The sequence below is a fragment of the Phlebotomus papatasi genome, chromosome 2 (genome assembly GCF_024763615.1).
Source record: "Phlebotomus papatasi isolate M1 chromosome 2, Ppap_2.1, whole genome shotgun sequence".
NCBI classification, from domain to species: domain Eukaryota; kingdom Metazoa; phylum Arthropoda; class Insecta; order Diptera; family Psychodidae; genus Phlebotomus; species Phlebotomus papatasi.
Window position 1 is genome coordinate 62,839,467 of NC_077223.1, and position 23,968 is coordinate 62,863,434.

Here is a 23,968-nt window from a genome sequence, read left to right on the forward strand (position 1 = left end):
TTTAGAAAGTCTTAAAAAATTTATTCCATTCTCAGACGAATATAAAAAAAATCATTTCAAAATTTACTTTACATACATTTCAACACAAAAAAAATCTGTTCTTTGGGTGATGCTGATGTCTCATTGCGACAATTTATTGCGTGAATTGTGCAGAAACAACGACTATTATATAGAAGTTTTCATCATTCTTATTATTAGGCGCACACACGAAATCCTGAGGAGGAAAGTGTTAAGATGAATTTACTGGCATAAATATAGGAAGATGGACTAGCTCACAGCAATAAGTTAGTGCCAATGCAGAGCTTTTTGGGGAACAGGGAGTTGTAGAAGATGAGGGAGCTTATGATGCTACTAATAAGAGTTTATAAATAAAGAGTATAAAATGCATTTTTTTTTCGATTTTAGTGGAGTGTCTTAAACACAATCGCCTTCCATCTCATCAGCGGCTTCATCCTGTTCAAATTCATCTTCAGCCGTGGCTTCCTGGTACTGTTGGTACTCAGAAACCAGATCATTCATATTGCTCTCAGCCTCTGTGAATTCCATCTCGTCCATTCCTTCGCCAGTGTACCAATGCAAGAAAGCTTTGCGCCTGAACATAGCTGAGAACTGCTCTGAGATTCTCTTAAAGAGCTCCTGGATGGCCGTTGTGTTGCCGATGAATGTCGAGGACATCTTCAGACCCTTCGGAGGGATGTCACAAACTGCCGTTTTGACATTGTTGGGAATCCACTCGACGAAGTAACTGCTGTTCTTGTTCTGCACCGCCAGCATCTGCTCATCCACCTCCTTCATGGACATGCGTCCACGGAAGACGGCAGCCACTGTGAGGTAGCGTCCGTGGCGTGGATCGCAGGCGGCCATCATGTTCTTAGCATCGAACATCTGCTGCGTGAGTTCGGGCACCGTGAGGGCACGGTACTGCTGTGAACCACGTGACGTGAGCGGAGCGAAACCGGGCATGAAGAAGTGGAGTCGCGGGAACGGCACCATGTTGACAGCCAGTTTGCGCAGATCAGCATTCAGCTGACCAGGGAAACGCAGGCACGTCGTCACTCCGCTCATTGTCAGGGATACAAGGTGGTTGAGGTCACCGTAGCTTGGATTGGGTACCTTTAGAGTGCGGAAGCAGATGTCATACAGAGCTTCGTTGTCAATGCAGTAAGTCTCATCGGTGTTCTCCACCAATTGATGGATCGAGAGGGTGGCATTGTATGGCTCTACCACAGTGTCAGAGACTTTGGGCGAGGGAACCACTGAGTACGTATTCATGATTCGGTCAGGGTACTCTTCCCTAGAATGAAGAAACATTTCATTATTTGGTGTCTCCACTGTTGTGCAATTATTGCACTGTTTATCTGATGTTGCAAGCAATTTGAGTATGGCCCGTCAGACGACATGTCCAGCAATAAAAAAAAAATATTTTTTTAATAAATAGTCTGTAACCTTTTTTTCTAAAATCAAGGTTTCATGAAATCTTAATAATCTTAAAAACTCATTATCTTGAACATCGTGGAATGTAACGAGTCTCAAGACTATGAATCAAAGCTTCAACATCTTCCACTCCCTCCAAAAAAGATAATTACTGTCTATCAAGATTTTAAAACCTTTAACCAGGGGGGTGATATTAGCTCTGAAAAATGCGACCAGTTTTAATGTAAATTTTTCCCTGTTTTCGTACAAATTTTACAAGATATCTCTAAAAGTACGTGGGTTGCCAATTTGGAGTTTTCGGTTGCCCATTCCATATTAAATTGGCTTTTATTTTGTATTTGTATTAGGTGAGATTCTTAATAATCTCACCTACTATAATCCTAACAAAATTTCATGTCGTCCGATCGACCTCAAATTTGGCCAAAATGTGTTTCAGCACTTCCTGATTCCGAATATATATGTGGCTAAGTTACGTTCCCGGCCGGCCGGCCGGCCGGCTGCTCTTTGGAGCTTAATAGCTCCTAAACTAAAAAAGATATCGACTTGCGGTTTTCGGCAAAGGTTATATATCGGGTGAAAATTGCAACTTGGTGCATAGACCCCCCACCCCTCCTTCCGCCATTTTGAAGACCCCCCTTTTTTGTTTTCTCAATAGCTCCGCCCCTATGGCATCGAGCGGGCTCAAATTTTAGTATGTTATAGCTGGGCCTTAGAGCTTTCCATCAATACCAAACTTAAGGTCCCCCGACCCCCCTGACCCGAGCTATAAGGGTCCAAAAAAAATTTCTTAAAATGGGCATAACTCCGGTTCTAATTGTCAGAATTTAAAAAGTGAGGGCTTTTTGAAAAGCTCTCGTGAAATGCCACTTCCCCTTCTAACATCGCAAGTTCATAAAACCACCGCTAGGGGCGCTTTTTTTAAAAAGAAAATTTTTAAATCTTAAAAGTTAAATAACTCAAAAATTCCATTGTGCATCGGGCTGAAAATTTAGTATGTTGTAGCCGTTGATTATACCTATCAAACAAAAAAAACATTAAGTCGATCTAAAACCCCTGACCCGAGCTATAAGGGATCAAAGTTCGAACATTGACCGGCCTCTATCTCCGGTTCTAATTAACATAGCGACCTAAATTTTACCATTTTGGTTTCGTCTCGATGAGCACTTTCAGATGGAAGTTCAAAAAGTCACCACAGGTGGCGCTGTGATAGCGTCAAAATTCATCGAAATTCAAAGTCACTTTTCTCAAAAACGGCATTGTGCAAGTTAATGAAATTTTAGTATGTTGTAGTCCAGTCTAGGACGTTTCCAAAATGGTGCGTAAGCGAGCTGTGGTTTCAATAGAACCGGAGATATGAGGGGTTAAAGTTCACAAAATTGAAAAAATCATATCTCTGGTTCTATGTGACCGATTTTGATGAATGAGGGCTTAAACGAAAGATCTCACCAAATGCTACAACTTTCTAGAATATTTGAACTTCGTGGGACCAACACCAGGGGCGCCACAGTCGAAAAACCAATTTCAATATCACATAACCTCAATTATCACGACTGTCGCTGAACCGATTTTGATGATTACTTCGACATAATTGTAGAGCGCATTTGTCTCTACATTTCGTCCATACATCATTTTCCGATCAGACTACGCTATCACTCCGATTTTGCCGTTTAAGTGTGAAAAAATTGATTTTTCCAATAATAACGCTTTGAAATCACTCAGATGCCAATTTGACTGCCTCTACTCCACCAAGACACTTAAAATAGGGTTTTAAATGGAAAGTCCCACAAAAGACAACAATTCTTTGATATAGTTGAAGTTCAACAAATGACTACTTGGGGAACTCTGGATGAAAAAACGAGTTAAGAAACAAAAAACCTCGATTATCTGGGCTTCTGAGTAATCGATGAGATCATGTTCTATGAGAAAATTATAGAGTACATTCTGGTCTACATTTCACCCATATATCACTTTTCTGTCACTCCATCCAAATCCTTGATATTTTGGTTTAAATACAAAATTTGTATAATTTCACGAATTTGATTCAAGATAACTGAATGGCGACTCACAATTTCAGCTCTAAATCGAATTTGCATGCACTCCGAGTTAGCTCACGTTAAGAATCTCACCTACATAAGCCGGTTAGGATTATCTGTCCCTTTTTTTACTAATTCATTCCACAATGACAGAAAACACCGTATAAACTCCAAAGTTTTTTCGGCACGCTAGAAACATATGGAAAACATAGAAAACGTCAACAGATTTAACAAATTTAACAGATGTTTGTTTTAAAATTTAAATCTATAGTGCGAGTTCTATAGTTGATTAATAGAAGTCTATTGATTGAGAATTATTGCAATGAGCAAAAAAAAACGATGTTTTTTCGAATCCCAATACAGTTCTTGTTAAACAGAAACAAAAAGCCCTATTTCTCAGAAAATAACTTGAGGTCTTTGACTTAGAGCTTCAAAAATTGCGATTGTGCTCGAAATAAAAATTACCACTATTCAATTTAGTCGATGAATTGTTAATTACTTAAAATCCAACGGTGTCTCTATTCAATAACTTTTGATAAAGAATTTTTATTGACACCATAGCTCAGATATTCAATATGCAGGATGCGTTCCAGACGCGATAGATTCTAAAGAGAATTCTGACATCACCTAATTCAATATTCCTACAATGTCGCAGTTGGATGAAGAATAGTGTTCAAATTACCTAATCTTTGAGATCAACAGCGTTCCCATGCCAGATCCAGTGCCACCACCGAGTGAATGAGTGAGCTGGAATCCTTGGAGACAGTCACAATTCTCGCATTCCTTTCGCACGACATCCAGGACGGCATCCACAAGTTCGGCACCTTCAGTGTAGTGTCCCTTGGCCCAGTTATTGCCGGCACCAGACTGGCCAAAGACGAAGTTGTCGGGTCTGAATAATTTTCCATAGGCTCCCGATCGAACTGCCTCCATGGTTCCGGGCTCAAGATCGAGCAGAATGGCACGTGGCACGTATTTGCCACCCGACATGCGAGTAACGGCTGAAAGTACATGCAATTGTTATGTGACTTGTCTTATGACAGTTGCAGCATTCAATAAGAATTTAAAGTAACGCCTAGAAAGCTCACCTGAAGCTTCATTGTAGTACACACTGACACGCTCAAGCTGAAGATCACTGTCTCCATGGTAGATTCCTGAAGAGTCGATGCCATGCTCCTCCGAAATGATCTCCCAGAACTAAGCGGAAACAAGAGAAGAAACATCATCTTAATGAGGAAATTTACAAGATTTTTTTCTCTATTCTCAAAGTTGATGATTTAATTATGAGACACTCTTTTCACATCTCAAAAAAATAAAATAAGACATGGAGCACAGAAGGGGATTGTAATGGCATTTCTTAATGCGAGAGAATTAAAAGTGTCTCAATAAAATTTATTGGATCTCTTGGTTTTTTGCCCATCAAAAAAAAGGTTTAGAAAAACTGGAAAGAGTGCTCAGAAAAGCACTTTTAACTAAAATCCAATAAATGTCTTTTTTTGTATTGGAAACTTTTATGGTAAGCCAGAGGAAGTTTTCAATCTCAATCTGTCAATTATTCACGCGATACCACCTTTCAGTTCCACAAAGCACTAAAAATTGAGACATTGGTCATTTGAATGCAAATTCATCACCATTTCCAATGCAGAAGAACATATTCGGATTTAGCAAAAATCGCGGATGTCTCAAAAAATCAATTACTTCCGCTTCAATGCAGATTTACCAACTTCCTGAGAGATCAACAAACTGCCACTCTAGCACATTTCACTCTCAATTGGACACAGGTGTAACACGAAATGGAATAGAAAGTGTCTTCTATTTCCGTATTTCATGTTCTTGGTTTTTTTTCTTCTTGAGCGTCCTTTGTGGGGTTTCATCATCAAAATTTGTCACAATTTCCGCAGATAGAATATCTTTCGACTGACAACCCAAAATAGGTGGATCGTGTTTCAAATTTTGTGCGCCTTGTGCAAGACCCTTGTGCCTTCTCGCACCAACATCTTTGGGAAATTGTTCTCTATTTCTACCGTCTGTCTCAATCATCGAGCAACGAGTGTGCATTTTAAGGGGCTTGTCATCCTAAAACATTTAATTCTTTTTTTTTAATCGAAGGGCTGGTCATACGGGTAATACTATTTCAATAACATAGTATCAATAAATTGAATATTTCATACAAAATTATCTGAATGTACGTACACTACTGCGCTATTTTAGTAAATCTTATCTATTTGAATCTCGGATTAATTTTAGTAGACATTTCGTTTAATTGTCTCTTACAACGTCGATCTACAACTTTCAATAAATAACGCTAACATTATCGAAGAAAATTTGAAAGGTACAATATTTAAATTTTCTCTTAAACCAATATATGTAAACAAACAATTTTATATTGGATATTGTGCAGAATAAACTCAAAACTACTAATATTGATATAAATACACTGCGAGTTATTTTAATATTATTAATTACTAAGAAAAAAATTAAATAGTATTATGAAAAGAAATACCAGCAATAACTTTTAGAAGATGGACTGCATAATACATAGTAAATCTCAATAAACTTGGGTAGAGTATTAAATCCGCTGCTTATAAACTATTCTATATCACTATTCTATCATAATTTCTCAGGAAACATTTTTTAGAGGAATATGCGCTACGTTCGGACGATTCAAGCTTCGAGCAAGTCATTTTTCAATGTGTTTTTAATTAATTTTACCCATATAAGATAAAGGGCCCTCGCTCGACCTGTTCCTCGTCTCGACCGGTAGATTTATTTATTTAATTTATTTGTATTTGCTATAATATTTTGCGTATGATCTCAGATTAATAGGTCAATCATTTCATGGATAATACCAAACCAGTCACAAATTTATAGAAATTGACTAAATTGACCATAAAACATTCAAAAATTGACTTACCGGTCGAGTGAGGATACGTTACCTTAATATTATATATTTTAATACATAGTCTAATGTCTCAAATTTCCAGAAAAGAGTTATGGGTCCGATCCAGTAAGATCATAGAAAAAAATCAGTTGTCCGAAGTTGTAGCGCGCTTTCCGGTCGTTTGTTTAGACAATGACCGGTCAGAAACTTAGTAATGTGCTTTGCCCTCCAACGACTACCTCCCACCAGGTACGTTGTCCTTTTCTTATCCAAGCTGGTCATGAACAGTTTAGGCACGCGACAATCCTTAGTTGTAGCTTTTAATGAAATTAGTTCTCTTTGATAAAAATTTATTAAATTCTTCTGTATAATAGTTTTCCTCATTCTTTTTTCGTCAAGAGTTTCATTGTTCTTTGCTTTGTATTAGCAGTACGACAAGGTATCGGATCAGAGATATGAAGAATCTTTTTGGTGCCAAATTGACGACCATCTTTTTTCACGAGTTCATCTATTCATTTTCAGAAGTATTATGGGCCTTCAGGGTCCCATTTCTACGATGAAGCATCAGACTACCTAATCATTTGCAAAGAACATCAACTTATGATCATTTGCAAGGAAACCCCTATAGCAGATTCGGGACCAATGAGGCGGTCTTTGCCCCTGCTACCACGAAGCAGTGCATCATTTCCTGCTATACCCCTGTGTTCAGGTATCCAATGTAGACCGACATCATATTTCCGCGAGGCCGCTTTTAACATTTTCCTACACTCAGTCACGACAGCAAAACGGAACTTATCCTTTTATAATCAGAATCGCAACTCTACTATCTGAGAAAATTTAAGCTTCTCTATACTTTCGATGCCAGATTCCACTAGTAGTCCTAATAATGCCAGTCTTGTACTGGCCAAAGGGCGCTGATCCGCTGTTTTGAAGCTGACAGCAATGGTAACCGGCGCCTGAGGGTGAGGATCCTTCAACCTGAGAACCGTTAGTAAATAGAGTGATCGTATTGGACTCGATGATCTTATCCGCTCGTTCAACCCGATCAGCCCTCGTATGAAGTATTGATTTAATTATTTTCTTATACAGCCTTCCCTCAATGTGGAAGTCATCCCTCATTAAAAGGTCTGGAAGTCTAGCAACAGGCTAATCGAGTATTCTCGTATAACCTACTGGGTGACAAGCAACCTTCCAAGTTCCAGCTGAGCGTAACCTCCCAGCTGCCATGTTCGCTTCCGACTTTATAAAACACGGTAGTTGCAGCAAGCTTAACATGACCTCCACGGCAGCGGTTGGCGTTGTCCTTAGGGTCCTTTATGGTCCCCGCCGAAAATCATGTTATGGGCATATAAAGCCATCGTTAGACCAGTAATTTCTTATGGAGCTATGTACTGTGATATGATGGCCAAGGGTCGAATTTAAAAATTCGGTGCCGGCACTACAAGGGCTTCAAATAATGTCCTGTCTAGCGAAAGAGAATCATATTTAAAGTCTTTCAGCTTTAACTTTGAGGACAAATAAAATTAGCTAAGTAGAATCATAGAAGTGTCCATTTAAGTATTAAAATTTAAAAAAATCAAGATCACAGCCTATAAAACCAATAGAAACCAAATTATAAACCAAACTTGTCAATGTAAGTCTCGATAAATTCGGCAAAATATGAATTCCTCTTCATTCGTATTCTAACCAATTGAAAAAATCCAAGAAAACGTTCACATTGTTAAACAAACACAGGCTAAAAATTATTTTTTTTTGTAAACTGCTAATACGTGTCTATTACCAATAATGGGTGAGTCTAAAAAATAAAATAATTTATACTATTAATAAATTTTTTCTATCTTTAAAACGTTTTCAATATTGATGCTTCAAATTTTCATCTGAATATATCAAATATAATGCATAAGTCACAAACCTCTTTTTTAATTTAATAGATTTTATCATCAGAAGGTTCAGAAAGTAAAGTTCATATTACCATCGCATCGTGCAACTGCTGCAATCATTCGTCCAGTACTAATACAATCATCTTAAACATGTCCTGTTTGAAGGCATATCTTGCAATCTAATACAAAAGAGCATTTTCTTTCTTAACATATCAGTTTTCTAACCAATTGAAATCAATTTTAAGATAATCAACAAGTTTTCTAAATTTTACGATTATTTTCTTAAATATAGTGCCAATATTTTGTTAGAATGATAGCCCCCTATGCATATGAGAGCGCTCAGAATTAGACATCACAAGCCAAGAAATATGCACATGAAGACACTGGAGAGTTATTTCGAGACCGACATTTCTCCCATTGAGAGTGAACGACTATTTCTGTGACCAAAATCCCATTGGGAGACTCTTTCTGGCGGCATTTGCATGTTGGAGGAGCAAAAAAGGGGGCATAAAATCGTGCAGCAGTCTCCAGAACTATAATTTTCATCATGAATGATCGAGGAAGTGCTCTTTTTTCACTGTCCAGACCCCGTCACGGCTCAATCACTGCCCAATAAAATGCCCAAGAATACTGATTCATGTGCAGTGCTGATTCAACATTATTGTTGGTAAATGTTTTTGCTGATGGCTGGGAAATTGGGCATAAAATGGGCTCTAAAAGTGATAAGATTGCTGTAATGCAATTCCTTTCAAAAAATTCCTTAGTATGAAAATGTAGAACTCCTAGTTTATCAGTTAGTTTATCATACAGTCAACAAAGATCACTTCTTATTGCTGGAGGCAAAAAAAAAAAAAGAAACAGACGCCGGGAAAAAAAGGCACAGAGGAAATTGCTTTGAGAACAAGCAAGTAAAATCATTGCCCTGTGAATCATCGTTCCAAGAAATTGACGACAAAATCACAAAGACTTTTTGCAATGAGTTTATAAAGTTGTGATTAAATTAGTTCATGAAACTTATACTAGAGGTCCTCTATCATTTTTGATAGAGGCTCGCAATGATCAATAGTGTTTTATTAATGCCCCTTCAAAGTTTCCTTCACACTAATTAGCCAAAAATCTCAGTGTTTTCTCCTAATAAATTTCGCTCTATTTCTGTTATTGTGATTTTATCTAAAACATTTCTCCGAGAAGAATAGACATGTGGTAAAAATTGAATATTTATTTCGTGAATGGTGTCACAAAATATAGCGTCAATTTCACGCTGTTCTTTCTCTGCAGGGAAATTGTCTTGGGAAAAAGACTGTTAAATATTGTGTGCAATTGACTGATTTACATTTCCCGCGTCTCATGGGCGACTGACTCTATTTTTTTTTTGTAAAAATTTAATTTTTAGTAAGATTATCTCAGTGAGACAAAAATTTTGAACAATCAGAGCACAAATTGAGCTTTCATCTTCTAGAAATTCAACTCATGTGATAGTGAAACAAATTTATAACCTTTCCCATCTCCTTGACCCTGATTCTAACTTCTTCGTCAAATTTGGGTTAATCTTTAGAAAAAATACAAAACAATTACATAAATTGTCTAGAAGTTTTGATGCGTAAACTAATCCCTCGGATTGTCTCTGGATGAACATTTCCTTGGAGTTCATCAACTTGACGATTTTCTATTTATGTCCCAATGAAAACCCTTTCTTAAGTGTCTCTCAATCTCACACAGACGCTCCTTCCTGCAGACATTTCTGTGGAATTTCCCAGCTGTAAAAGAGATAATAATGTGTTTTGTCATTTTTTTCGCCGAGCTGTTGGAGCTGAGGGGTGAATAACTGCATATTCTTCACGGTTTTATTTGAAGGTCAGTAAACACGTCTGAAATTTGCGAACAGCTAGAACTAATTCTTTGAGTTATCAAATATTTGCAAAAAATCGTATTAAATAAAAATATTTTCCGTATTTACTTAGATTGCAATGCATGATTTTCAACTGGTCATATCCAAAATGGATGTCACATCAGACCAGCCCTTGCAGTAGTTGCACAATCCTACCATCGACTTTACTTTCTGAATTTTCTGATTCAAAAAAGATTGCAATTATAAATGCTTATTGATTCTTGTTGATTGAATTTAAGGTATTTGAAATTCATAACACAAAATCGTCACAGATATTTTGTCAAAAAACACAATGATCATATAGAATGCAATTTTTAAGGCTCAAGAATTAAGGGGTAAACAGGTTTGCCACTACACTGACGGTTCACTATGGTTGACGATCAGTTGATCATGCAATATCAGCATCGATAACCCGATCATGGAGACTGATCGGCGTTCAGAAGCCGATCATGGAGACTGATCAGAACCTATAAACCGACCACAAACCAGTTGATCAAAGAGATTAATCAGCATCGCTCTCGATATTACCGGATAACCTAATCATGGAAACTGATCAGCACTGATATGCCGATTACGGGGACCGATCGGCGCCAATAAGCCAATTATGGAGATTGATCGGTACGAAGCAATCAATCAGAGCGACTGATCGGCTTCTATCAGATGATTTGCCACTCATACTTTCTGACCATACTTATTCAATCCCTGTTAAAAATAACAATTTTATTATTGACAAAGGAAGAACAAGTTTTGAACTGTCTGCTGCTACAAGTTTGGAATTACAGTGCCTGCTCTCTAATCCGGATCGCCGTAATCCGGACGAGTTATCGACGATTGCATTTAAAATCATTTTGAAGTCATGTATGCATGTGTGTTCAGCAATGAAAATGAATTATCTTGTGAATTTTTTGTTTAATAAATGAAGTATAATGGCATAGAATTCTCTAATTATGTCTTTTTAAGCTTCTTTAAAACTTTTATTGTAATTCTAGACAAAAAACCTTGTATTATATTTTCGAGACGTTGAACAAATTCAAAAAATCCATCCGGATTACCAAGCGGACATCTGTCATATTGTCTCCCAATCATCCGGATAACGAAGCGGATAATGTAGTACGATTTTTCAAATGACCAAAATTCTAATTCTGTAACAGAAAATGTTTATCCATAAAATGTTTGGTATTGAATTAAACAATTTTAAAAAACCAAACTTCCGATAATTTTTATTGTCTTTAATTCTTCTCTTTCTATTTAATAGGGGGAGGTGGGGCTACATTGAGCTGTGGGGCTAGATTGTTATACGACTTTTTCGCATATTTCTAAATGAAACTGGTCCTTGCAATTATTTTATTTAGATGCACAATTATTTTGTCTATCCAATTTACATCATGTTAAAACCCAGTTTCATTTAGAAATATGCGAAAAAATCGTATAACAATGTAGCCCCATAGCTCAATGTAGCCCCACCTCCCCCTACCATATTTTAAAAACTAGTCTAATGCCACAAATTTCCAGAAAGGATCCATGGGTCAAATCCATTTGGATTATAGAAAAACTCAAATGTCTGAAGCTTGAGTTGTCCGAAGGTATCACGCTTTCCTCCAGGGACTATATATCTTAAGTAGATTTACCAACAACTTAACAACTTTACCCATTATTAAGCATACTTTCTAAATTATTTTTTATAATAAGACATGTCATCCGAATTTATTGTCGTTTTTTTTTTTGAGAAGGTTGGTTCTGAAGTTGGCGGTAGACGGAGATTAATTAGGAGAAATAAATTTATTGTTATTATCATTATAATTCTGAATATTTAACTATGTAGTTGAAATGGCGTCAAATGGCGTCTACACACCAAAAACAATTTTCAATAATTGTCTTTAAAAAAATGGACATTTCCACTTACGATGATAGGGGAAATTTTCTTTAAAACGCCTTAAGAGGCCTTAAGAAATTGGCATTTTTTTTCAAAATAACCACGTTTTTTACGTTTTTATGATATGTAATGTAAATATTATCCAATAGAAACGACCGATACGACGGTATACAATGGAATCAAACTTTTTTTTTCATAGTCGCAGTTGATTATTCAATAAAATCGGCGTTACTTGTGGTTTTCTTCTTGGGAAATCGGCACAATGTGCCGATTTCCGAAAGAATTGCTTCAAACTTCATTAGTTTAACATCCTTCAAAATTAAAATCTCAGTCAAATATTAAAATCGAAAGATAATAAAAATTTCAATACAACTTACAGTTTCACTTTTGACAGGCTAAGAATTTATTAAAGCCTGTCATTAGCCCCTCGATTATAGCAGTAATATATCAAATGTAATACATTAATTTAAGAAATCTCAAAAGAATTATCAGTATGAGCTAAGAATTTATTAGCAGTTATTAATTCTCATAACAAATTGCATATTACAAAATTTTCCGAGATTTAATTCGAAAAAAAATCACTGATAAAAATTGAATAACAAACAAGAATTCAATGATACTGGATGAATTTTCTATCTTAAAATCACAAATTTCAAGCGCCTCAAAGAAAATGATACAATTGTAGCTGAAGAACAAGAAAAAGAACCTTCCCTTTGGTTCAAAATCCAAATATTTTCTCAAACTCCCATTTTCTATTTCTGGGCATTCAGACCAAAAGCTAAATAATTAAAAATTTGTGCCTTCAACTGAGAACGAGAGAGACTGTGAAATGTTGCTGCCAAAGAAGGCATAATGATAACAGTCTGTGTTCGTGTAAATATTTGGTATATCTCTCCAGAACAAGAAGAAGAAAAAAATCGTCTCATAATTCCAATAAAAAAGGCCCAAAAGCGACGACAGAGCGGAGGAACAAGTCAATTGGAGCTGGATAAAAATTAAGTGCAATTATTTGAGAGGTTAAGAAACACTGAGACTATGGCAGAAGGAATTAAAAAAAAGAAAAACATGTAAATTTTCATGTCACACGAATGAGGAATTAAATTGTTGAATGAAGAGAACCAGAGAAGGAAACTATACGTGAAATTCACGATGTGCTCCAGTGAATATTATTTTTAGTATATTTTCCCAACTGATTCAGGTGATCAAATTTGCAAGAACAAATTTCGTGACTTGGGATTCCTCCACCTGCCGATCGGTTGAGATTTATGATTTTGGCCATCAAAGAAAAAGTTTTCAAATTGAGTGGAAATATTGATGAATTTCTCCTCTATATTTTCCTCCTAATTTACTTAGTGGGTCACTGAACTCTTGAGCTGAATTATTTTATAAATTTATGACGGTGAATATGGTTCAGAAGGCAAGAAGAAGCACAAAAAAGACTCTTTTTTTCAATTATCTCCAAACGAAATATAATTGCACGCAACTATACGAATTACGTCGAGTGTGCAATTCTCAATTACAGGTCCGTGCTAGGAATAATGGAGCTGCACTTAATATAGACTTATTAAAAGTTGAGAGAACATCTATACGATGTGTACAGAACCGTATCTTTTATTTTAATCCTATACAACTCTAAGAAGAAGTTAAAAAAAAAGTAAAAAGACCCTTGCCCTTATAAATATAGACCACTCCCCCTACAGAACTTCTATTCGGAACTCAATTTTTATTTACTGGAACTTAAATAGTACTCCATCTGTACCGAAAAAAGTCATACATTTTTTTCATACAAAATGTACTAGCAAACGTACGACTCTTTTCGGAACGGAAGGAGTAAAAAATTATGAGAAGTTTTTGATAAATTTATGTATTTTTTACAATAAAGTAAATATTATATTCCATGAAATATTTTAGACCGGGCACGTTCTCTGATTGCCTAAAGTTTTTAATATTTGACGTGCTTTCAAGCTTCAGTTAACGAAGTCTGCAATACAAAGCTATTTTAAAAGCCAAAAAAATCAGTTATGCACCAGGTTCTCATTAAGTACGGATCGAAAACACTTGTCAAGATAAGGAGAAATTCTAAGTTATATCCTCGGTGAAAGCAAGAATTTTTCATGATGAAGATCAGGAATCATGCTTCAAAAGTAAATTAGTTAGATGTCGATGACAGATGACAAATCATTTATGCCACGCCCCCTTTGAAACCTAGGATTGTCTTTGTGTATTATCCTCATCCATTTTCTCTAATAATATCACCCATATCTCTTAAAATATTGAAAACAGTCAGAAAAAGAAATATTTCCGCAATCCTTATGTAAAATTACAATATTTTTATTTTTAATTCAACTCCCACTCCTTCTGGGGCGTGGTCTATTTTTTGTAGGCGGTACACTTTCAAAAACATTACATTTTGGCTACGTCCAAATTTAATGAATAAGATAGAATTAACAATGGAGGTTAGAATCGAACGCATCCCACTATTTAATACTCACGAAAAATTAATTTTACTTGACGAGAGCTCAAGGGGGCGTGACCTAAAATATTTTGTAAGTAGTTCTTATAAGCCAAATAAAAAAAATTTCCTAATGGGTTTCTAAAACTTTCTAATTCATCTGAAGTATTCTGTTATTTAGCAAGCAATACAATAAAATTCTCTTCAAAACGAATTGCGCTTTCATTTGACGCACTGATCTGCGTATCTTTGGGTAAAGAACTCAACATCACTTAGATAAGATTTTTAGTGGAGGGCAACAAAAAAGGCATAACTTTCAATTGCACTGAAGCTTAAAAGGGAATTTTGCTCGAGCCAGATAAAAACCACAACTTCCTCTTATAGGAACTTCCTCAGCTGAAACTCCACATCTTCCATCCCACAAATTGCTCATATTTCTCTCTCCGTCATAATTTACTGTGCGCTAGAGTCCAGTTAAAATTTAATGAGAAATTCTTTCACTGGCCATTTGCTGTGCTGCTATAAGCAAAAATAAAATGGCAAAGAAGCATTTATTTTTTTTTCGATGAGGTCAAATACTTTCAAGTAAATCATCCACCGTGACAAGAGGTTCGATTCACTGATTTCTTCCTCTTGGGGAATCCGCACGAAAAATCGACGTGACAAATATTTAATTTGAGATATTGCGTATAATTCGATTATAGGCGACAAAAGAGATGTTTGAGCCATTTCTTTTGGGTTTTGGGAATCATCAAATGAGGACAACAGACCAGCTAATTTGGTCAATTGAAAGCAATTGGTGGATTTTTTGGCTTCGGGATGAATATAAAATCTTCCTTTTAAGACCATTCTATTTCACGTCCGAACCGAAGTGAAGAGTACAAAATATCAGGCTGTTCAACTAAAGGCAGATAAATTGAATTGAAGAGAATTTCATAATCCAATCAATGAGATAATTGCACCACAAAGCTGACGTCGACATTCTATGAACTTTGGACACATTTCAGGGGATGAAATTTAAATTAATTTACAAAAGAAATAATATTTATCTTTGATGCATTCTTTTTTATAAATAGAAACGGCTCATAATGGCTCAAAATATCCCTAAACCAATGATTTTAAAATCTGTAAAATTGATCTTTTTACTACAAGAAAACAGAAAATAACACCTGATGAATTTATATTAAGGCACATTCACAAATTTTCAAAATCTACAAATCAAAACGAAAAACTGCTTTTAATTGAATAATTTGAGGTTATGTCGAAATACGTTCGAGGTTATCCTCATTTTCATTCAGGATACTATAAGAAAAATAAAGAGAGTCAAATTCTTGTATAGGGGTTCTAATAGAACCTAAAACAAACAGGATATAAGCCAGACAGCCCTGATGTGGCATTATAACTTTTATTGATAGTATCGATCGACTGTCGTTTCTGAAAAATTGAAATGATAGCTGCGTATTTTAAAGCTAATATAAATAAAAAATCTCATTATTTTATGAATAGTGCAATAAATGGTCTAATAGTGTTTAAAGTTAATAGTGTTTAATCTTAGGGCTTTGACAGACTTGAGGATTAGTCGAGAGACGGCTTAGCGTAATTATATCATACGAGCTTCAGACCTAAGGCTTAGCCATCTTACTCCTCTAATTCTTTATCAGGCATGATTTTTTGGGGAATTATTGTTTAGGATTAAATATTAAGGGCAAAAGATCCATTAGATTTTGATAGGTCAATAAAATTGCTTGTTATTTAGATTTTTGAGATGTTCGGGAATTGGGCTAAACCTCCAGTCTGAAGCCGGCATTAGAAATAATGTTTTAACCACATTTCTACCATTTTCTATTAGCCGTCTCTCGGTTTAAGTCCTAAGTGTGTCAAGGACCTTATACTAAAGACACTATCTTACATTATCCGTCAGCCACTCCTATATAATAGAAAAATTTATCTCTGAAATTTACGTTACTAATTTATGGCTGGTAAATCGCTGTTATACAAAGGCTTAAAAGTGTTATAAACTTTTGTTAAAGCTTCCATTACATTGGCATATTAAATTTTAACAGGAAAAAGTCTAAAAAAAAATATTTAGATCTCAAAAATAGCAATATTTTTGGCTTCAATGCACAATTTAAATTAGGGCAATTTTGTAAAAACAAAATTTCTTTCCTTCTCAAACATTTTGCATATGATTATCCTCTCTTTGGCACTCAAATTAAACTAAACTGTTTTTTTTTCACGTTCAAAAGAAGTAGAGTGCGAAAGATTGGGTATATGCAAAAAGTTTTAAGAAGGAAAGGGATGAGAATTTTTATTCCATGAAATTTTTCTGACCAGAAATGCTTTTTGGTTGCATTAGAATAAAATTTGGAATTACAGACAAATCAATTTCACAGTAGCTAGTAATTATGCTATTCTAGAGTTTTTTTAAGATTATTTAATAATTTTTCATTAACCTTTATGGCCTCTACGCACTAGAGAAATTTATGTCCATATTGAAGAGTTTCTCCTATACAAGCGTAGTTAGTATAGGTCCAAACTAGTAGTATAGATAGTTGTCCAAACTCTAAACCAGTTTGTATGGAATCCAAATCTAAAATCTCAAATCTAAGTTATGCGATTTCAGAAAAATCAAATTTTACCCTATAAATTTTTTAACAAAATTATTTGAGAGAGGATCTTATTAAAAAAGCAGATAAAGTATAGCTTTCTTTTAATTTTCACAGGTCCCTATCCCGAAACTAGTCAGTTTCTGTTTTTTCCTGGTTTCAGATGAGTTTGAAATTCGTTAATTCAATTAATAAATATAATGCAAATTGCATTTCAAATAGAAAAACTAAGCATCTGTTTAAACAATTTAAAGTGGTGCGAAAACGAAAACGAAGTTATAATATTGTAGATGGAATATTAACTGCATCTGATCCAAAAATCTAGGTATTCAAAAAAAAAGTTTCTAAATAGCTCACAATGGACTCAATCATTTTTCAAATACGAAAATAAATTAAAACAAACAAATAATCAAAAATGAATACTTCGGTATAAATAATAACACCGCTTTTGTGAGAAATTTCGGGTATTGCGTCCACCGCCATCTTATGTCCTCTGCACAAAAGAGAATTGTATGTATATATTGAAGCAATTTGCCTACGTTATGTATGAAAAACTGTCAAATATTGACATAAATTTTTCTATAAATTTATTTATAAAAGAGATTATTAGACGAGTTTCAAGCTGGTAGTTTAGCAATTACATTGATTTTTCAAAATTCAATTGATTTTAATAGACAATCTTTAATAGAATTTTTTTCAAACAACCTTTTTTCCTAAGAAAATTGAGAAGATAAACCACATACATAAATCTCACGTTTGCAGATAGTATACGCCAAAAGAAAGATCCAAAAGATTAAAACGAGTCGAGACTTTTTACCCTGAACTAAATACAGCATAGGGAAAATTTTGGCACCATAAAACACTACGATTTTTTAATCAGATATTCTACTTTAGAGGGCAATACTTATAGAAATTTATAGGCATTATAGGGAAGCTTTTGGACTGAAGAAATGGTGGAGATAGTCTAAGTAGTTTAGAAATAAAAATTAGTGTTTGGCGGTGCCCCAGTTTCCCGTAGTCCTTCAATTTCTGAATAATTTTGAGTTAATTTTCCGATTAAAATAGATTTTATCTTAGAGGTTCCATTTTCTTACAGCAACCCTTAAATGTTCCACTCAATAAACATTCTATAATGACATGTATGAATATGTTTTTATTGACTCAAAATATAATTAAAAGACTTTACTTCAGTGTAAATAATAATTATTTTTTAATTTTCATAATTAGTAGGAGAAGTTTTAGAAAATTTGCAGTCAGTATTTCTTTTCACTATTTTTTTGCGTAAATTATGAATGAATTTAACAGTCTGGTAAATAAACATCATTGCTTGAAACTCTCGAAAGAAAATAGCATAATCTTCTATTTTAAATAAGTGCAATGATTTATTCAAGACTTATCCTAATAGTCGGCAATAAAAGGTAGAACCAGGGGAGTGACATTAGCTTTGAAAAATGCGACCAGTTTTAGTGTAATTTTTTTCCTGTTTTCGTACACATTTCACGAGATATCTCCAAAACTACGTAGGTTGCCAATTTGGGGTTTTCGGTTGCCTTTTCGTTATAAAATTGGCTTTTATTTTGTATTTGTATTATTTCCTAATTCATTCTTCAATGACAGAAAATAGCTAATAAACTCAAAAGTTTTTTCGGCTCGCTAGAAACTTATGGGAAACATAGGAAATGTCATGCCCCTGGGTAGAACAGTTTCATGCATATGTTCAATTTTGCGATAAATCTGTGAGCCCTAATTTTTCCTCTTTTTAAACATGAAATTTTGAAATTGGTCTTTCACAGTTGAATCGTATTCTCCAATTAAGATTTTATTTTAAAGAGTAAAATTGATTTTAGTTTTTAAAGTAAAACGGAAGAAACTTCTCAAGATCTCAAATAAGAAATTTAGTCAATCTTTTTAAACTTTTTTTTTTATTTAAATCGGATCGCAAGAATCTACATAAAAATTAATAGTTAATGAAATACTCTATTTTAGTCAATAAATAATGTCAAATTGATAAGAAAATGGTTCAACTTTTAACTGTTTTTCTTTGTCAAGAATATTTGACTATTCTTTTCGTTAAAATTTAAAATTTTGGATTACAAAAATTGTTTCACTGAAATTTATACCAAAATACTGCCCAATTTGGTGTACCTGTATGACCAGATATTAGTAAATATACAATTTTAAAATTTTAACTTAAATCTTTAAGCGGTCTTAAACTTAAAATGAGCAAGAACGTCTTAGAAAATTAGAAGAAATAAATTATTTTTTCTGTTAAATCTGTCACGACTTTACTATCAAATATCGCCAAGGACTAGAGTTTGGTACGATTTTACAAAATATCGTCAGTTTTTAAAAAAAATCAAAAGATAATTATTAAGCAGATCATTAAAATACTAATGGAACTCCGAGATCCCAGAGGTATGAAGCATTTTGAAAAACAAATTTAATAATTTATTTTAACTTGGATAACCTATTTTAAGGAAGGTAAATAAAGCTTTACAAAAAATTTGATTTACTTTCGAAGCATTATTATAAATGTTAAACTCTAAATGCTTTGTTGAGTGAATTACTCATTTTTTCACAATATTAGAAGTCCATTGCAATTCATCTTGAGAGAAGGAGGAAAATATTTGTTTTATAATTTGCAAGACCAGTAATCAAATTAAATAACAATAATTTTTCTGTCAGTTTTAATGAGTCTGGAAAAGAAGGGTTCCTCCAAGCACGTTCTATGGGATGTTGCATGAAATTGTCATGTTTTTTACGAGTGTTACGATTTATGAATTATTTAATTCTGGGATAGAACATTTTGTGTAAACATCACGCGATACTGTTCTTATTTATTTCTTGCAAAAATTAAATCTCAGTGAGAGCAATATCGTGCACATGGAACTGTATTATAACTGCTTAGAACAAATTCTTAATTTCCGTTGAGTCTTAATTTTTTTTAAATAGCTTAAATCTTGGATTTTATAACATTAATATTTCTGGGAAAATCCTCAGAATCATCGAATCACTTTCATGTTCCACTTGGCAAATTTTCTTTCTCATTTTCTTCGCAATTTTTATGAGTCAGGAAAGACAAAAAGTTATCTTATCTCGGAGAGTGATTAAACTGTCTATATGAGTCTTTCAGAAGCACAAAGCAATTCACAAACTATTCGAGGCGATTTTCTTGAAAAAATTACTTTTTGTTAAATTCACAAATCACTCACCTTAGCTCCAATCTGATTTCCACACTGACCGGCCTGCAGATGCACAATTTCCCTCATATTGGCAGTTTTAAGCTTCGGACAAAATAAAAGCAAAGATCGAAGGCTGAAGATGGCAGGAAGATTTTTCCAGGAAAAAGCACTCAACACTTAACACAAATTCTGGGCAGATCACTGTTCCTCCAAGAAGATGGATCCCTTTGGTCTTCGAGACACGGCGGTGCAATTGCGACGACGCAACGGACTTAACTGAGCTGGTTCAGCCAGCCGCTCCAGCATTTTATATAGCGTGTACTGGGGCCACGAAGATGATGTTCGGAAGCCGGGAGGCACGAGAGAGAGGCCCGGTGTATTTTTAGACGCACGCACGATGCTCCAGTCCAGCAATTTTCACGCCACGACGACGCTCCGGGAAGGCGAGGATTTTCAGGAATGCCCATAGTGATGAGCATTGCATTAGGAAATGTTTGCATTTTCCTTTAAAAAAAATGACAACTAAGTTGTAAGTTAAAAAAAATTTTTTTTGATAGCTTATTAAGTTTTCCCAATATTTCGTAGACATAATTCTTACTTGTGTACTTTTGAGTAAAAAATTTGCAAAGGAAAAGCTCAGAAAAGAAGTTCAGTGTACCCAAATTGGTTTCCCATAGTATCCCAAGTAGCAAAATTTTACTATACAGTGTAAAAATTGAGATTTTAAAATTTTTGTATCCATTTTGTAAAAAATTAAGAGGATTTCAATACTCTCTCCCCTGAAATACAAAAATGCTTTTTTTTATACAGGATCTGTGAAGGACATATCAACAAAAATTCTTGCGAAAAATTGCAATAATATATTCTTAAAAGTTGCGAAACCAATTTAAATTACCCTAGATAATATTGACTTACGGAGGGGTCATCGAAGACCGGAAATTGATATATCTTACCGTTTGTCCACTAACCGTGTCACAAGTTGAAAAAAAGTGAATTATATAACTGCTATCTCTTTGAGTTCCGGCAGTAAAATTTAAAAGCCTAAAGAGAAAAAATTAGATCTTAAAGATTTATCACAGAATTGAACATATGCATGAAACTGTTATAGCCTTTATTGCTGACGGTAGGATACGCCTTTAATAAATCATTACATTTAAAGAAAAAAAATGTTACGCTTTTGCCAGAGTTTCAAGTTCAAGCAATGATGTTTATTTAACAGACTGTTAAATTCATTCATAAATTACGCAAAAAAATAGTAAAAACAAATACGGAATGCAATTTTTCTAAAACTTCTCCTACTAATTATGAAAATTAAAAAAATAATTTATTATTTATATTGAATGCTAAAATCTTGAAAAATATAATTATACTTTTAGTCATTAAATAATTTTTATTGAGTGGAAAATTTAACGGTTGCTGTAGGAAAATGTAAAACAATAAAACCTAGAAGAAAAAATCGATTTTAATCAGATAATTATCTCAAAAATCTTCAGAAATTAAAGGAAAATACTAATTATTTCTATTTTACATTTAGTTTGTTTAGAGTAAAAACATTTGACTCGTTTTAATCCTTTGGACCTTGGGAAAGCCTCTAGAGAGCGTAGTTTCGGTATTTTTCAACCGATTGGTATCATGCTTAGGCTCGTTTGAAAAGGTCTTCCTGAATCGATTCCAATCGGTTGTAAACCGATTCATAACCGATAACTAATTTTTAACCGAAAGTCGATTATATTACTCCCAAACTATTTTGGGCGAATTTTTGAGTGATTTATAAGCCGGTCCAAATCGGTTGTGAACGGCTAAACTTAAGAAAAAAATTGCTTAGTAGTCGGAAAAACTGTTAAATCCTTGGACTCGTAAACACTATTCTTTACCTCATGAATTAAACCAATAAAATTAATAACTTGATTAATAGGTAAATGATGCGAAACCTGAGACGTTTTGGCAGACCTTATTATTTTATTATTAGGGTAAGTGTACCAAATTCCGGCCAGCTTACAATTCTGGCCACCATTTTTGTTCCTCGAATTTCCATAAAATTTTAGGTTATGCATACTCTAGAGATTATACAAAGCAAAAACAAATAACAAAAAATGTAGCTTCGACAAACGAGATGATGTAATAAGACATTGGAAGAATTCCCGAAGAGCAAAGAACTATGAGAATGATGGTGGCCGAAATAGGCCACCAAAGCTAATTTGTACATTTTTATTCATTTTAAAATGTACTCCCTCTGTCCCGAAATAAGTCGTAAATTCTTTCATATAAAATGTACGTGAAATGGCTCGTCTCCAGACAGAATCTCAGAATGTTTTTTTTTCTCTTGCAATTTTTATTTTAAACGACGTTTCGGGAATCTATGTCCCCTTTATCAGGTCTACAAAACATTAATTAACAATTTTGGTTACACAGGATACTTTTTTTTCATTCAGCTGCAGAAACTTACATAAAATAATGGGGAAGAATCACGTAAGGTTTAAGTTCGTACACTAGGAAACACTAGGATACTAGAAAACGTACGACTTGTTTCGGGACAGAGGGAGTATTAAGAATGATTTTGGAGAAATGAAGGCAATAAACTGTCTAGAGCAGAGGTGTGCAAGAAACCGTTGAAACCGAATAAACGTCAAATGAAACATGTATGTCAATGGTCAAAACGCTACTATAACAAACTTATTTTGACGTTAATTCGGTTTCAACGGTTCTTGCACACCTCTGGTCTAGAGGGTCCCAAGAAACATTTCTTAAAATTGTTTGGCGCTTGCATGCAACTATGCCGAAATTTGGCACACTTACCCCATAAGGGAAGAGCACTAGCGATCGGCAGTGTTCCTCTGATCGTCAGGTTAATACCGTATCGTTGCTCCCAATAAAATTAATTTTTAAAAAAAATTATTAGCTACATTTTACCATTTAACTCTCATAAGAATGCACTGCATAACTCATTCAAATTTAATTTATAAATAAAACCGATTTTCAGTGAGACATCTGATTAAATTCGTGATGATCCGAGATACAGGGTGCAAGTTTGCAATAAAATCTATTTTTTATTACTTTATTGTAAATATTTAAATATGAAATGCACAGATATAAGGGAAAGTACTCTCCCTTCGAACGTTCGTATGAATTTTCTTTAAGTTTTCGTAAGAGAATTAAATATTTCTATTGAATCTCTCAGGAAAAGTAAAGGAAATTTAATTATTCGAAGCCATGAACGTTCGAAGGGAAAGTACTTTCCTCTAGTTAAATGGATAATTATTATACTAATTACCAAAAACAAAAATACCAAAATGTGTTTTGGGCCTTATATTTTCAACTAAATATGGAGCATGTCTCCTAACATTCTCATCCGTGTCCGTGATGCTCTTCCTTTATTAAGCAAAATTTTATTATTAAACTTAGTATTTAAATTTTTTAATAAGATGACATAAATCTAATTAGAAATGAGTTTTTTAAGTTTGCTCCAATTTTAAGAATTATATAACATGCTGTTACATTTCTATGTAGAAGTCTTTGAGTGGTCTCCTGCGTCAATTAAATATGTAGTTTTTCTGGTTTTCTGACACGTTAAACAATTAAAAAATGAATAAAGCTTTTTTTAAATAAAAAATGTTTATACACTATACAGTTTTATTAAATTTCAATTAAATAAAAAAAGCATGCTCTATCCTATAATAACTTTTAATTATTTTCGAGTGCCTGATTTTTTATTTTGCTTATTATTCTTCGAATGAAGTTA

At 34.2% G+C, this 23,968-nt stretch overlaps 1 protein-coding gene across 1 annotated transcript; it reads right to left on the reverse strand.

The window, feature by feature from the left end:
• Nucleotides 1-20,669, reverse strand: LOC129800313 (tubulin beta-3 chain). Its single transcript, XM_055844602.1, has 4 exons — nt 20,260-20,669; nt 4,556-4,664; nt 4,150-4,468; nt 1-1,294 (listed from the first exon to the last, which is right to left on the reverse strand). Exons 1-4 carry the CDS (start codon nt 20,314-20,316, stop codon nt 415-417), a joined length of 1,365 nt encoding a protein of 454 aa, XP_055700577.1. The 5' UTR covers nt 20,317-20,669; the 3' UTR covers nt 1-414.
• Between the last annotated feature and the right edge of the window lie 3,299 nt (nt 20,670-23,968).

Bases quoted from the DNA above. Each gene is read 5' to 3' on its own strand.
- LOC129800313 (XM_055844602.1), bottom strand. From the start codon at position 20,316: ATGAGGGAAATTGTGCATCTGCAGGCCGGTCAGTGTGGAAATCAGATT. The intron at 4,665-20,259 runs GTGAGTGATTTG...GTTTCCGCTTAG, and splicing joins GAAATCAGATTGGAGCTAAG to TTCTGGGAGATCATTTCGGA. The intron at 4,469-4,555 runs GTGAGCTTTCTA...ATGTACTTTCAG, and splicing joins GTACTACAATGAAGCTTCAG to CCGTTACTCGCATGTCGGGT.